The following is a 10,572-nucleotide window of genomic DNA, read 5'->3' on the forward strand; positions in this document are numbered from 1 at the left end:
CGGGAGCCTCACAGGTCAGGAGTGAGACTAGGACGTCCACACCAGTGGCTTCCAGCCTCATCTCGAGGGTCAGGAGCCACCCAGGGGACCTGCCCAGTTTGGCCTCTCCAGTACCCAGATGGTGAGGGGTCTCCGAGCCCTGGCCACTGATAGGGCTCTCCCAGGGCCCCGCCCCTCACTTTGACTCTACGCCCCCACAGGAGGCTGTGCACACCGATTCCTTGGAAGGGAAGATTGACATCCCTAGGGACACCCTGGATCCTGCAGAGCCTGGCGAGAAAACCCCGGTGAGGCCGGTGACCCAGGGGGGCTCCCTGCAGTCCCCACCACGCTCCCCACGGCCCGCCAGCGTCCGCACTCGTAAGCATACCTTCGGACAGCGCTGCGTCTCCAGCCGGCCAGCGGCCCCGGGCAGAGAGGAGGCCGAGGCCTCAGACCCAGCCGACGAGGAGGTCAGCCACATCACCAGCTCCGCCTGCCCCTGGCAGCCCACAGCCGAGCCCCATGGCCCCGAAGCCTCTCCGGTGGCCGGCGGCGAGCGGGACCTGCGCGGGCTCTACAGCGTGGACGCTCAGGGCTTTCTGGACAAGCCGGGCCGGGCAGACGAGCAGTGGCGGCCCTCGGCGGAGCTAGGCAGCGGGGAGCCTGGGGAGGCGAAGGCCTGGGGCCCTGAGGCCGAGCCCGCTCTGGGTGCGCGCAGAAAGAAGAAGATGAGCCCCCCCTGCATCTCGGTGGAACCCCCTGCGGAGGACGAGGGCTCCGCGCGGCCCCCCGCGGCAGAGGGCGGCAGCACCACCCTGAGACGTAGGACCCCGTCCTGTGAGGCCACTCCTCACAGGGACTCCCTGGAGCCCACAGAGGGCTCAGGCGCCGGGGGGGACCCTGCAGCCAAGGGGGAGCGCTGGGGCCAGGCCTCCTGCCGGGCCGAGCACCTGACCGTCCCCAGCTTTGCCTTTGAGCCGCTGGACCTCGGGGTCCCCAGTGGAGACCCTTTCTTGGATGGTAGCCACAGTGTGACGCCAGAATCCAGAGCTTCCTCTTCAGGGGCCATAGTGCCCCTGGAACCCCCAGAATCAGAGCCTCCCATGCCCGTCGGTGACCCCCCAGAGAAGAGGCGGGGGCTGTACCTCACAGTCCCCCAGTGTCCTCTGGAGAAACCAGGGTCCCCCTCAGCCACCCCTGCCCCAGGGGGTGGTGCAGATGACCCCGTGTAGCTCGGGGCTTGGTGCCGCCCACGGCTTTGGCCCTGGGGTCTGGGGGCCCCGCTGGGGTGGAGGCCCAGGCAGAACCCTGCATGGACCCTGACTTGGGTCCCGTCGTGAGCAGAAAGGCCCGGGGAGGATGACGGCCCAGGCCCTGGTTCTCTGCCCAGCGAAGCAGGCGTAGCTGCCGGGCCCCGCGAGCCTCCGTCCGTTCTGGTTCGGGCTTCTCCGAGTTTTGCTACCAGCCGAGGCTGTGCGGGCGACTGGGTCAGCCTCCCGTCAGGAGAGAAGCCGCGTCTGTGGGGCGAAGACCGGGCACCCGCCAGAGGGGAAGGTACCAGGTGACGTCCTTTCAGGCCCTGCGTTGTTACAGGACACTCGCTGGGGGCCCTGTGCCCTTGCCGGCGGCAGGTTGCGGCCACCGCGGCCCAATGTCACCTTCACTCACAGTCTGAGATTTTGTCCGCATGTCACGCCCTCACCACCCTCCCCTTCCAGCCACCACCCTTTCCGTTCCGCTCGGGCCTTCCCAGAAGCGTCCCGTGACTCTGGGAGATGGTGACACCTCACTAAGGGGCCGACCCCATGGAGTAATGCGCCCGGCCCCGATGCGAATCAGGCCTCCCCTACATCTGGGGGCGTTGGCCGCGAGATTCCCATTGACACCTTTGTTTCATGTGCTTTTAAATTCAGGTTAAATGTTGCAATAATCTGATGCAGAAGACTCAGCTTCTCAAGGGAGAGGGAGGGGGCGGAGCGGAATAAATAGTAACTTATTTAAGAAATGCACTTGGATTCCTGCCGTCAGTCAGGGGCGGGGAAGGGAGTACCATCCCCAGATGGGTGCAGCAGGCACTTGGCCAGCAGGACACAGGAGACTAGCAGAAGGAAGAGACCGGGGAGGAAGAAGCCAGCCAGGAGGGGGAGCCTGGGGTACCCAGACTCTGAGCCCCCTGATGCTGTGATGTGGCGGCGGATCCAGTTCACGTAGGCAGGGACACGAGTGTAGACTCCCGGCCTGTTGGGGCGGCCGCAGCCCTCACCCCAGCTCACAATGCCAGCCTGCACCCAGGCACCATTCACCTGGCAGACCAGAGGCCCCCCGGAGTCATCCTGAGGACAGAGAAGGCGAGCATTGGGAACCGAGAAGATGGGGAGCCCCTCCCTGGGCTTCAGCTGCCCCCGTCCTCTGTCACGGCCTGGCGGGCTCACCTGGCAGGCATCCCCGGGGCCCCGGGCACACAGCATGTCGGGCTGAAGGATGCTGCCCCCGGGGCCGGGATAGTCCCGGCGGCAGGTCTCTATGTCCACCACGGAGACTTCCACCTCCTGCAGGCTGTATGGGGGTGGCAGAGGCTCTGGGGTGGGGGGAACAGGCTTCAGGGAAGGTTGGGGCACCAGGCCCTGCACTGGGGGGATGGGAGACCTTGCCAGACAAGTCCCATGCCACCGCGACCCTCGTCACGGCACGTGGGTTGTGATCTGACGTTTGGCTGCTGCTTTGGATCCACACAGGCTTTGAAAAGGGACAGCCGATAGGGGCGGCCTTGGCTGGGTGTGGAAGCCACCAGGAGCAGGCGGTAGCGTCAGCGTTCCTCAAGCCAGCTCTCTTCCTGCTGCCCTTGCCTTCCTCCATCCCAGCATCCCCACGGGGGCTCCTCACCTCCCTCCCGCGTATAGCCCCAGCCGGTCACCCAGCACCGGATCCCAGGGCAGAAGTCATCCGAGGCCTCTGGGAGGCAGACGGGCAGGATCCGGCTGGAGAGGGTCACGGGGACACTGAGCTCCACCAGGGCGATGTCTCCGCTGGTCCCCGGCGGTCCTGAGGGGCTGGAGTGCAGGATGACCTGCCTCACGGTGGAGAAGTGGGGAGACAGAGTGATCTCCAGTTCCCCCAGGTGCACCTGGTAGTCGGATGAGTTCAGGGACCTGGGAGGGAAGGTGGCTGGGTGAGAGGGGCCGGCTGCGGAGGCTGGAGGTCAGCGTCGGCCCCGCCCAGACCCCCCCCTTGCAGGCATTCGAAGCCCAGCTGTTCCCTCCTGGGCTTGGGATGCAGAAAGCCTGGGCAGTGGCCTCACCCTGCAGGGCCCTGCAAGGACCACGGCAGCACCTTGGGGTTCCTGCCAGCCCCTGGAAAAGCCAGCAGCATGCCCGACACCAGCAGGGGCTGGTGGCAGAACCTCACAAGAGGGTGGGCAACCAGCTCCTCCCTTTCCACTGGAAGAAAGCAGGCTCAGAGTTCCCAAGCCTCGGAGTGAGTCAAGACCAAGTGGAGGCCTCTGCGCTGGCACATGCCCCACTGGGGCCTGGACGTTGACACTGCCCCTGCCCACCCAGACACTCACCCGGAGAAGCAGTGGGCAGCTGTGAGCACCCACTGGGGGCTGAGCAGGGACCCGCCGCACACGTGCACCCTCCGCAGGCGGAGGCTGGCCTGCCATGGCCATGCGCCGGCCGGGGCAGCGTGACCCCCCACGATCCGGCCTCCTGCATCCGAAACCTGTGGCTGGCCACACCCTAAGTCGAAGGAGGAAGGGGTGCCTGGTGGGGATCCCAAGAAGCCCACTGCGCTTCCTCCAGGAAGCCTTCCCTGACCACACCTCTGCCTTCTTGGGGACTTTGCTCTTCAGCTCCCTCGTCTGCCTGACTCTCCCCAGAAGCATCGTGGGTGCAGCAGAAATGACGTCTCAGGAGCAGTGAGCGCACCTGGGGCGCAGGTCGCCGTTTCTAAGGGCCATGCTCCACAAACTAACCAGGGCTCCCGGAGGCGGTGGAAAGGCTGCAGAGGGACCCTAGGCGGCTAGAAAGGGGCTCAGAGAACGGTGGAGCCCCCAAGAAGGCCCGGGATGCTGGGGGTGGCTGCCTAGTGGGCCCCGGTTTTCCTTCAGGGGTGGTGGAGATATTCGAAGCTGGATAGAATTGGGAGGGTGGGGGGGCACACAGCACTGTCCAAGGTGCTCAGGGCCTCTGAATTGGACGCTTGATAATGTAACTTTATCTTCTGTAAACTTCACCTCAGTAAGTTAAGAAATTAAGAGGAAGTCAGCTGGAGACCCACTGGCCACACCTGGGGCCGCCTGAGCTGGATAATTGTGCTGGTGATGGAGTGTGGCCACTGGGCTGAATGGAAGGGAAGCTGGGATGTAGACAGACGTAGATATTTATAGATCGTCAGCGGGTCTGGGGTGGGGCACCGACTCTCCCACACGGCAAAGCCCCCAGCTGGTTCCAGGGCCACGGTGGGGACGCTGCGGGAAGGAAGTTCGAGGAGGGCCAGGTTGTTTGATGGCCTCAGAGCATCTCCCAAGGTACAGACTGACTGCAGTGGTGGTGGGGGAGACAGCCCTGCAGCAGACTCCGGCCAGCCCCACTCAACCGAGAGATGCGAGCAGAAACCACGGCGACAAACGATGACCTCCCTGGGCCCCCAGTGGGACCCCAGGGAAGGAGAGGGTCACCGAGGCCCTCCTGCCAGGCCTTGCCTGCACCCTCCCCCACATCCCACACCTGTCAGAGACGTACCTGGCTGCAAAGTCCTGAGGGACACACCTGTGGGAAAGACGGAGGGCCCAGGATGGAGGGGGCTGCCAAGGAAAGGGGTGTGCGGGCTCCAGAGGCCCCTGCCAGACACCTGCCAGGCCTCAGGGCGACACTGGGCCGGGGCCTGGTCCTGAGCAGAGGGGCCCGGCCTGGTGAGGCTGGCTCAGCTGCTGTCTCACTGGCTCAGGGCTGGGTGGGGCGAGCCACAGGCCATAAATGGCAGCTGGAGGCCGGGAGCTTGGCCTCAGGCCTGGGCCTCCTCCCCGCCTTCCAGGTCCTGCTCAGGGAAGAAATCACCAGTGTTCCAGGGCCTGGGACTCCTGGCACCCCCAACTCCCACCCACACCCTCAACTCCCACACCCCCAACTCCCACCCGCACTGCCAAATCCCACACCCCCAACTCCCACCCACACACCCCTCCTGTATCTCCCCAGCACAGACAGCTGGGCCTCCAGCCAGGGGTGCAGTCTCTTCAGAGGAGACACGGGGCCCCACAGGGTGGGGGCTCAGCATGTTTCTCCATCTCAGATCAGCCACCAGCTTCACCCCCATCAGGGGTCCAGGCCGGAAGCAGATGCCCCCCCATCCCCACACCCAGGCCGGGTCACCTACCGGGCACAGCCAGGAGCAGCAGGAGGCCACAGGCCCCAAGGGCCATGGTGTCTGCCCACTGTAGGGAGAAGAAGGAGGGCCAGCCTGACCCTTGGACCTGCTGGGCGTGGGGGGTAGGGGTGGCCACACACCTGCTGTCAGGCAGGGCGGGAGGACGGAGGAGGAGGCCGGAGCTCCACAGATCCACAGACGGCCCCACCTGTTCCTCCTGCACATCAGAGAAGGGTCGTCACCTCCATTTATCCCTGTGTGGACGCCACAGCCCTGGCACCAAGTGGCCGGCTCAGTCAAGGGCAAGCGGGGAAGGACAGAAGGCAAGCACTTCTCACCCGGTCTCTGCTCCGGGGCCAGGGCTGAGGGAGGGGTGAGTGTTCTTCTCACTGCCGCCCCCTCCAAAAATTCCTCCCTGGTTCCCTCGGGGCACACCACCCCCTGTCCTTCATCCTCTGGGAGCCCAGTCCTGGGGGTTCTTCAGGAGGGTCCCAACTCAAGGCCCACCAGCCCCGTGGAGACAGCTCAGGCCCTCGTGACAACCACCCTTTGAGAAGTCCCTGTCCCCACATCCGGCAGCAGGTCCTGTGCTCACGCGGCAGATCAGATGGGCACCGCTTCACGGCCCAGCCTGGGTTGGCCCTTCCTAACCGTCCTGGTTGCCCCAGCCTGATGACTCAGCTGATTAAGGGCCGTGGGCAGCGCCTGGGACTTTCCTGCCGCCCTCCCCAGATCCAAATCACAGGCCAGGCTGGAGGGTCCAGCTGAGACCCTCTAGGTCAGGGATCTCCTCTTTGATGTGGGGAAACTCAGCCACGGGTGGGAGGGAGTTGCCTGATCACCCACTAGGAGGTGGCCTCTTGGGCACAGACTTGGCCTCCTGCACGCCAGCACGTGAGGTAGCCAAGGCTGAGAACTGGGGGGTCAGTGTTTTTCCTGGTGATGAATAAGGACAACACCAGCATGCGGGGCCAGCAGTGCACTCACGACCGGGCACCCTTCTCCCTCACAGCAGCCGCACACCTGGAGGGGGCACCTTGGGAGGCAGGACAGTCCCACCCCACACAAGGGAGCGGGGTCTGAGCCACGAGTCCCCGGCCCAGGGTGCCCCTAACAGGGCGATGTCACCCAGTGAGGAGGGAGCCTGAGGGGCAGGGTCTTCATGGAACCAGGTCCTCTAGTCCTGACCTCTAGGGCTGTCCCCAGGTCCCCACAGGCGGGGACTTCAGGGCTCTCACCTGTCCCAACTCAATTCACCTGCAGCACTGGGGACCCCGTCTTTCTGCCTGTGCCCCAGTACGCCACTCCCCGCAGAGTGCTCCACACGACCCAGATTCCAGGCCTGCTGGGGAGGAAGAAGCTCCAGGCACCATCCCCTGAGCCCCAGCAGTCCTGTGACATGGCGCCGTTCCCCCCACCATTGGACAGGAGAGTCAACTGAGGAACGGGGAGGGGGGCCTGGCCCTGATGATTGCCTCCAGCTTGGTGGGGTCTCCTGTTGTCCAGGACTCTGGGAGACCTGGGATTGCTTCTGTCCGCGGTGGCCTGGCCACCTGGGCGCTGTCCTCTCGGTGGGAACCCTGTCGCCACCACTTGCCCTCCCCCTCACACCCCCTGTGACAGGGAACCAGGGCCTCCTGCCGGCAGCCACATGGGTGACCTTGGAGCAGGTACCCCCGTCCCAGTCAAAACGCAGGTGGCTGCAGCCCTGGCCAGCAGCCTGCCCGCCACGTCCTGAGAGACCCTTCCTGCTGAAGCTGACGCTCACATTTGCCAGTGTCACTGGGGTGAGCTTCACTGAGCTTCTCAGGGATCCTGGATCTAATTTGAGAAGCTCTGAGGCTGGAGCCTGCCCTCCCCGTCCACCCAGTGACTGGCCCCTGCTGTCTACCTTTCCTTACACCGGCAGCCCTGTCCTGAGAGGCCGTCTTGCTTCCCTTTGGGGTCTCATCCCTCCGACTCCCACCCCGCAAAACCTCCACTGGGCATGTGGAAGTGCTTCTAGGGGCTCAGTGTTCCCTGGGGGTCACCGCCGGCTGTCTCTGTGATCCCTAGAAGGCGGGATGGGCCAGAGGGAGGAAGGAGGGCCCGAGTTCCAGGTCCATCTTCATAAACAAGACGCTGGGCCTGTAGAACAGGAGCCGAGGGATGGGCCCTCCAGGGGCTGCAGAGGCAGAGGTCACGTGGGGCTGGAGAGGGCGCTGGGAGTCGAGTGCACCCCTTGTGAGGACAGAGGTCATTTGCAGAGATTCGGGAGACTAAATGCACATCTCTGCATCTGACAGTTGGAAGGAAAGAGTGAATGTTTCTTTAGAGAGTTTTTTCAACCAGAACAGCCCCGCATTTCATTCCTGAGTGTAATCATGTTCAAATATAGAATGCAAACAAGAGCCCGGGATAAAATGCAACACTCGCCGGACGCGGAGGGCTCACGTATTGATGTAGAGAAGGACCTCAAAATGAATTTGAAAATCTCAAACTCAGGCCGGGTGCGGTGGCTCACGCCTGTCATCCCAGCACCTTGGGAGGCCGAGGCGGGCGGATCACTTGAGGTCAGGAGTTCGCGACCAGACTGGCCAACATGGCGAAACCCCATCTCTACTAAAAATACAAAAATTAACCGGGCGTGGCGGCTCACTCCTGTGGCCCAGCTATATGGGAGACCAAGATGGGAGGATCACTTGAGCCCAGGAGTTAAGGCTGCAGTGAGCCCTGATCACACCACTGCACTTCAGCCTGGATGACACAGCGAGATCCCGTCTCAAAGCAAACAACTAGGCAAAGCACAAGCAGTGGATGGAGGGGCCGGGAGAAGAGCTCGTGGGAAGCGTGGGGTAGGGGCTCGTGACGGGCAGCCCTGGGGCTCCCAGTGACCATGCTCTGTCTTGACCCGGTTGCAGGGACCTGGCTGTCCTTTATAATCAACTAAATTGCCCGAGTGGCTCTGTGTGACCCAAATGTTGGATGCATCGTGTGGGGAGAAGCCAGCCCCGGGGACCAGGGCTGCCCAGGAGGCCCTGTCCCACAGTGACTGGCTGTGCCTTGAGGGCTAGGACCTCGCACTGTGGCAGGTGTCCTCAGCACACCTGGACCCCTTCTCCCCCAGTGACATCCACAACCAGAAACACAGCGATGCACACCAGTGATTTCCATGCACTTTAATGAGGTCCAGCGCTCAGGAGGATTAGTGCCCACCACCAGCTATCTGGGCAGGGGAGGGCCGGAGGGCCCGGTGCAGGCGTCGGGCTTAGGACAGGGAAGGGGGCTCAGGATGGGGAAGGGTCCTCAGGACGGGAGGGGGCTCAGAAGAGAGCAGGGGGCTTAGGAAGGGGCACTCAGGACAGGGCAGGGAAGGTGTGGGGGGCAGTCACCACCTGGGTAGGAAGCAGTGGTGGTTTGGACAGGAGGGGCTGGCCCTCCGGTGACCCAGGTGGCCAACCCAGGCTTGACTCAGGGCTTTTTGGGGACATAGTGGTGGATCCAGTCCAAGTAGTAGGTGACACGGGTGTAGATGCCAGGCCGGTTGGGCTGGGCACAGCCCTCGCCCCAGCTGACCACGCCCGCCTGCAGCCAGGTGCCATTCACCTTGCACACCAGGGGCCCTCCAGAGTCGCCCTGGGAAGGTCAGAGGTCAGCGCTCGCCGAACAGGCCTGGGAGTGGGGGTTGGGGTGCAGGGGGCGGGGGACACGCGGGGCCCACCTGGCAGGAGTCCCTCCGGGTGTTCCCGGCACACAGCATGTCGTCACGGACGATGCGGACGTTGTCTCCCGTGTAGGCGCCAAGGTGGTATTTTGCGTCACAAATGTGGTTTTCCATTATGGGGACCTTCACCTGCTTCAGGGGAAATGGCGGTGGGAGGCGCTCTGCAGGTGGGGAAGAGGGTACAGCCTCAGGAGGGGGCCGGGCAACCACCACCCGGAGCCCAGAGGGAGCCCAGGGGCTGGGCTGTGGCTAAGACCCTGGCCCCACCTCCACTGTCCCCAGACCCACCATCATTGTCCACATCGCCCCAGCCAGTGACCCAGCACGGCATCCCCGGGGGGAAGGTCTCCGAGGCAGGGGGCAGGGTGACCGTGTGGACGTGGCTGGAGACGTTCACGGGCTCCTCCAGCTCCAGCAGGGCGATGTCCGCTCCGATCTGGGCGGTGTAGAACTGTGGGTGCACGATGATCCTGCTGACCGGCAGCAGCTGGTCCTGGTAGTAGAGGTGCTGCTCCCGCAGTTGCACCCTGAGGGCGGCCAGATCCTTGACGTCCCTAGGCAGCAGAGGATCCCACTCAGGGCCCTGGGCAGCCCCCAGGAGCACCCGGGAGCCAGGGCTCACATCCAGCCCTTGCCCACCCCTCCAGGCCCCGGGAGACTCACGGTCCCACGCAGTGCGCAGCGGTCAGCACCCACTGGGGGTGGATGAGGGAGCCCCCGCAGAAGTGCATCCAGTATTGGCCACGGACTCTCAGGCTCACCTGCCAGGGCCACTTGCTCCTGGGGGCCTCCTGCCCCCCGACGATGCCCGCTCGCTGCAGGGCCTGGCCTGGGGCTGGGGCAAGAACCAGGTCAGGACCAGGAAGCAGCCCCACGCCTGGGCCCAGCCCTTCCCTGTGTGGGGGCAAGCCCGGCCTCCCCAGAACCCACCCAGGCCCTGGCCTGCGGAATGTGGTGAGGGGCAGGGTGGCCCCCGGCTGTGACTCACCAGGGGCCGCATAGGCCGGGCTCGCCAGGACGGGCAGCGCCAGCAGCAGCAGATTCAGCATCTGGGGAGCAAGGAGGAGCATCGTGGGCCTGGCCGGGCCTCACAGGGCAGGGCTGGGGGCTACAGATTGTGGGGTGAAGAATGGAGCTGGGACGGGGGGACCGGGGTGGGTCCAGGCCTGCAGGTCTGGGTCTTGGTGCTCTGAGTCTGAGGCTGGGCCACTCTGTTCCAGGTGACGCTGATGTCAGGGTCTCTGAGAGTGGGGACTTACCCTGGCCGCTACCTGTTCCTTCTACCCAGAGGGCTCTCTCCTCCCCATTTATCCTTCCAGATCAGGAGGGGGCAGAGGAGGGGCGCTGGGTCCTCCCATCCAGACTCGGAGGAAGTGGATGACTCAGACCCAGGGCCCCCGCGTAACACGTGCCCCCGCCACCCCGATGCCCTCTGTGTGTGGAGCTGCCAGGCAGGCCCCGCCGAGGGCTGAGCACTGGAGGCTCGCAGCTCCACCTGTCAGCTGGTGGATCCCAGCACCGGA

The 10,572-nt window shown here is 64.5% G+C and overlaps 3 protein-coding genes across 11 annotated transcripts in view; 1 reads left to right on the forward strand and 2 right to left on the reverse strand.

Moving 5' to 3' along the window:
* The window catches only part of CACNA1H (calcium voltage-gated channel subunit alpha1 H), a 67,164-nt gene extending 65,173 nt beyond the window's left edge, over positions 1 to 1,991 (forward strand). For all 8 annotated transcript variants that reach the window (XM_055364874.2, XM_055364871.2, XM_055364873.2 and 5 more), the window contains one exon: positions 201 to 1,991. In XM_055364874.2, the coding sequence (XP_055220849.2) occupies positions 201 to 1,214 (1,014 nt within the window). In that variant the 3' untranslated portion in view covers positions 1,215 to 1,991. The remainder of the gene's footprint in view (positions 1 to 200) is intronic.
* Positions 1,992 to 2,006: 15 nt separating this feature from the next.
* TPSG1 (tryptase gamma 1) lies at positions 2,007 to 5,401 on the reverse strand. The gene is made up of 5 exons (XM_055366629.2): positions 5,356 to 5,401; positions 3,548 to 3,719; positions 2,866 to 3,131; positions 2,415 to 2,560; positions 2,007 to 2,315 (listed from the first exon to the last, which is right to left on the reverse strand). Exons 1-5 carry the CDS (start codon positions 5,399 to 5,401, stop codon positions 2,007 to 2,009), a joined length of 939 nt encoding a protein of 312 aa, XP_055222604.2.
* A 3,088-nt stretch (positions 5,402 to 8,489) lies between these two features.
* Positions 8,490 to 10,331, reverse strand: LOC101143084 (tryptase beta-2). Of its 2 annotated transcripts, XM_055364877.1 has the most exons (6): positions 10,309 to 10,325; positions 10,038 to 10,098; positions 9,713 to 9,884; positions 9,338 to 9,603; positions 9,047 to 9,210; positions 8,490 to 8,961 (listed from the first exon to the last, which is right to left on the reverse strand). In XM_055364877.1, exons 2-6 carry the CDS (start codon positions 10,096 to 10,098, stop codon positions 8,797 to 8,799), a joined length of 828 nt encoding a protein of 275 aa, XP_055220852.1. In that variant the 5' UTR covers positions 10,309 to 10,325; the 3' UTR covers positions 8,490 to 8,796. The 2 variants fall into 2 exon arrangements, with proteins under 2 accessions (XP_055220852.1, XP_030858709.2); XM_031002849.2 differs by having other exon boundaries at positions 10,038 to 10,331.
* Between the last annotated feature and the right edge of the window lie 241 nt (positions 10,332 to 10,572).

Source organism: Gorilla gorilla, chromosome 18, assembly GCF_029281585.2.
Source record: "Gorilla gorilla gorilla isolate KB3781 chromosome 18, NHGRI_mGorGor1-v2.1_pri, whole genome shotgun sequence".
In the NCBI taxonomy this organism is placed as follows: Eukaryota; Metazoa; Chordata; class Mammalia; order Primates; family Hominidae; genus Gorilla; species Gorilla gorilla.

What these genes read in the sequence shown, in the direction of transcription:
- TPSG1 (XM_055366629.2), bottom strand. Translation starts at nt 5,401, where the DNA reads ATGGCCCTTGGGGCCTGTGGCCTCCTGCTGCTCCTGGCTGTGCCCG. An exon ending in GCTGCTCCTGGCTGTGCCCG is followed by an intron (nt 3,720 to 5,355) that starts GTAGGTGACCCG and finishes CCTTCGACTTAG; the next exon opens with GGTGTGGCCAGCCACAGGTT. An exon ending in GGGCTATACGCGGGAGGGAG is followed by an intron (nt 2,561 to 2,865) that starts GTGAGGAGCCCC and finishes CCCCCACCCCAG; the next exon opens with AGCCTCTGCCACCCCCATAC.
- LOC101143084 (XM_031002849.2), bottom strand. Translation starts at nt 10,119, where the DNA reads ATGCTCCTCCTTGCTCCCCAGATGCTGAATCTGCTGCTGCTGGCGCTG. An exon ending in GGGCGATGTGGACAATGATG is followed by an intron (nt 9,211 to 9,337) that starts GTGGGTCTGGGG and finishes CCCCACCTGCAG; the next exon opens with AGCGCCTCCCACCGCCATTT. An exon ending in CCCGGAGGGACTCCTGCCAG is followed by an intron (nt 8,962 to 9,046) that starts GTGGGCCCCGCG and finishes TGACCTTCCCAG; the next exon opens with GGCGACTCTGGAGGGCCCCT.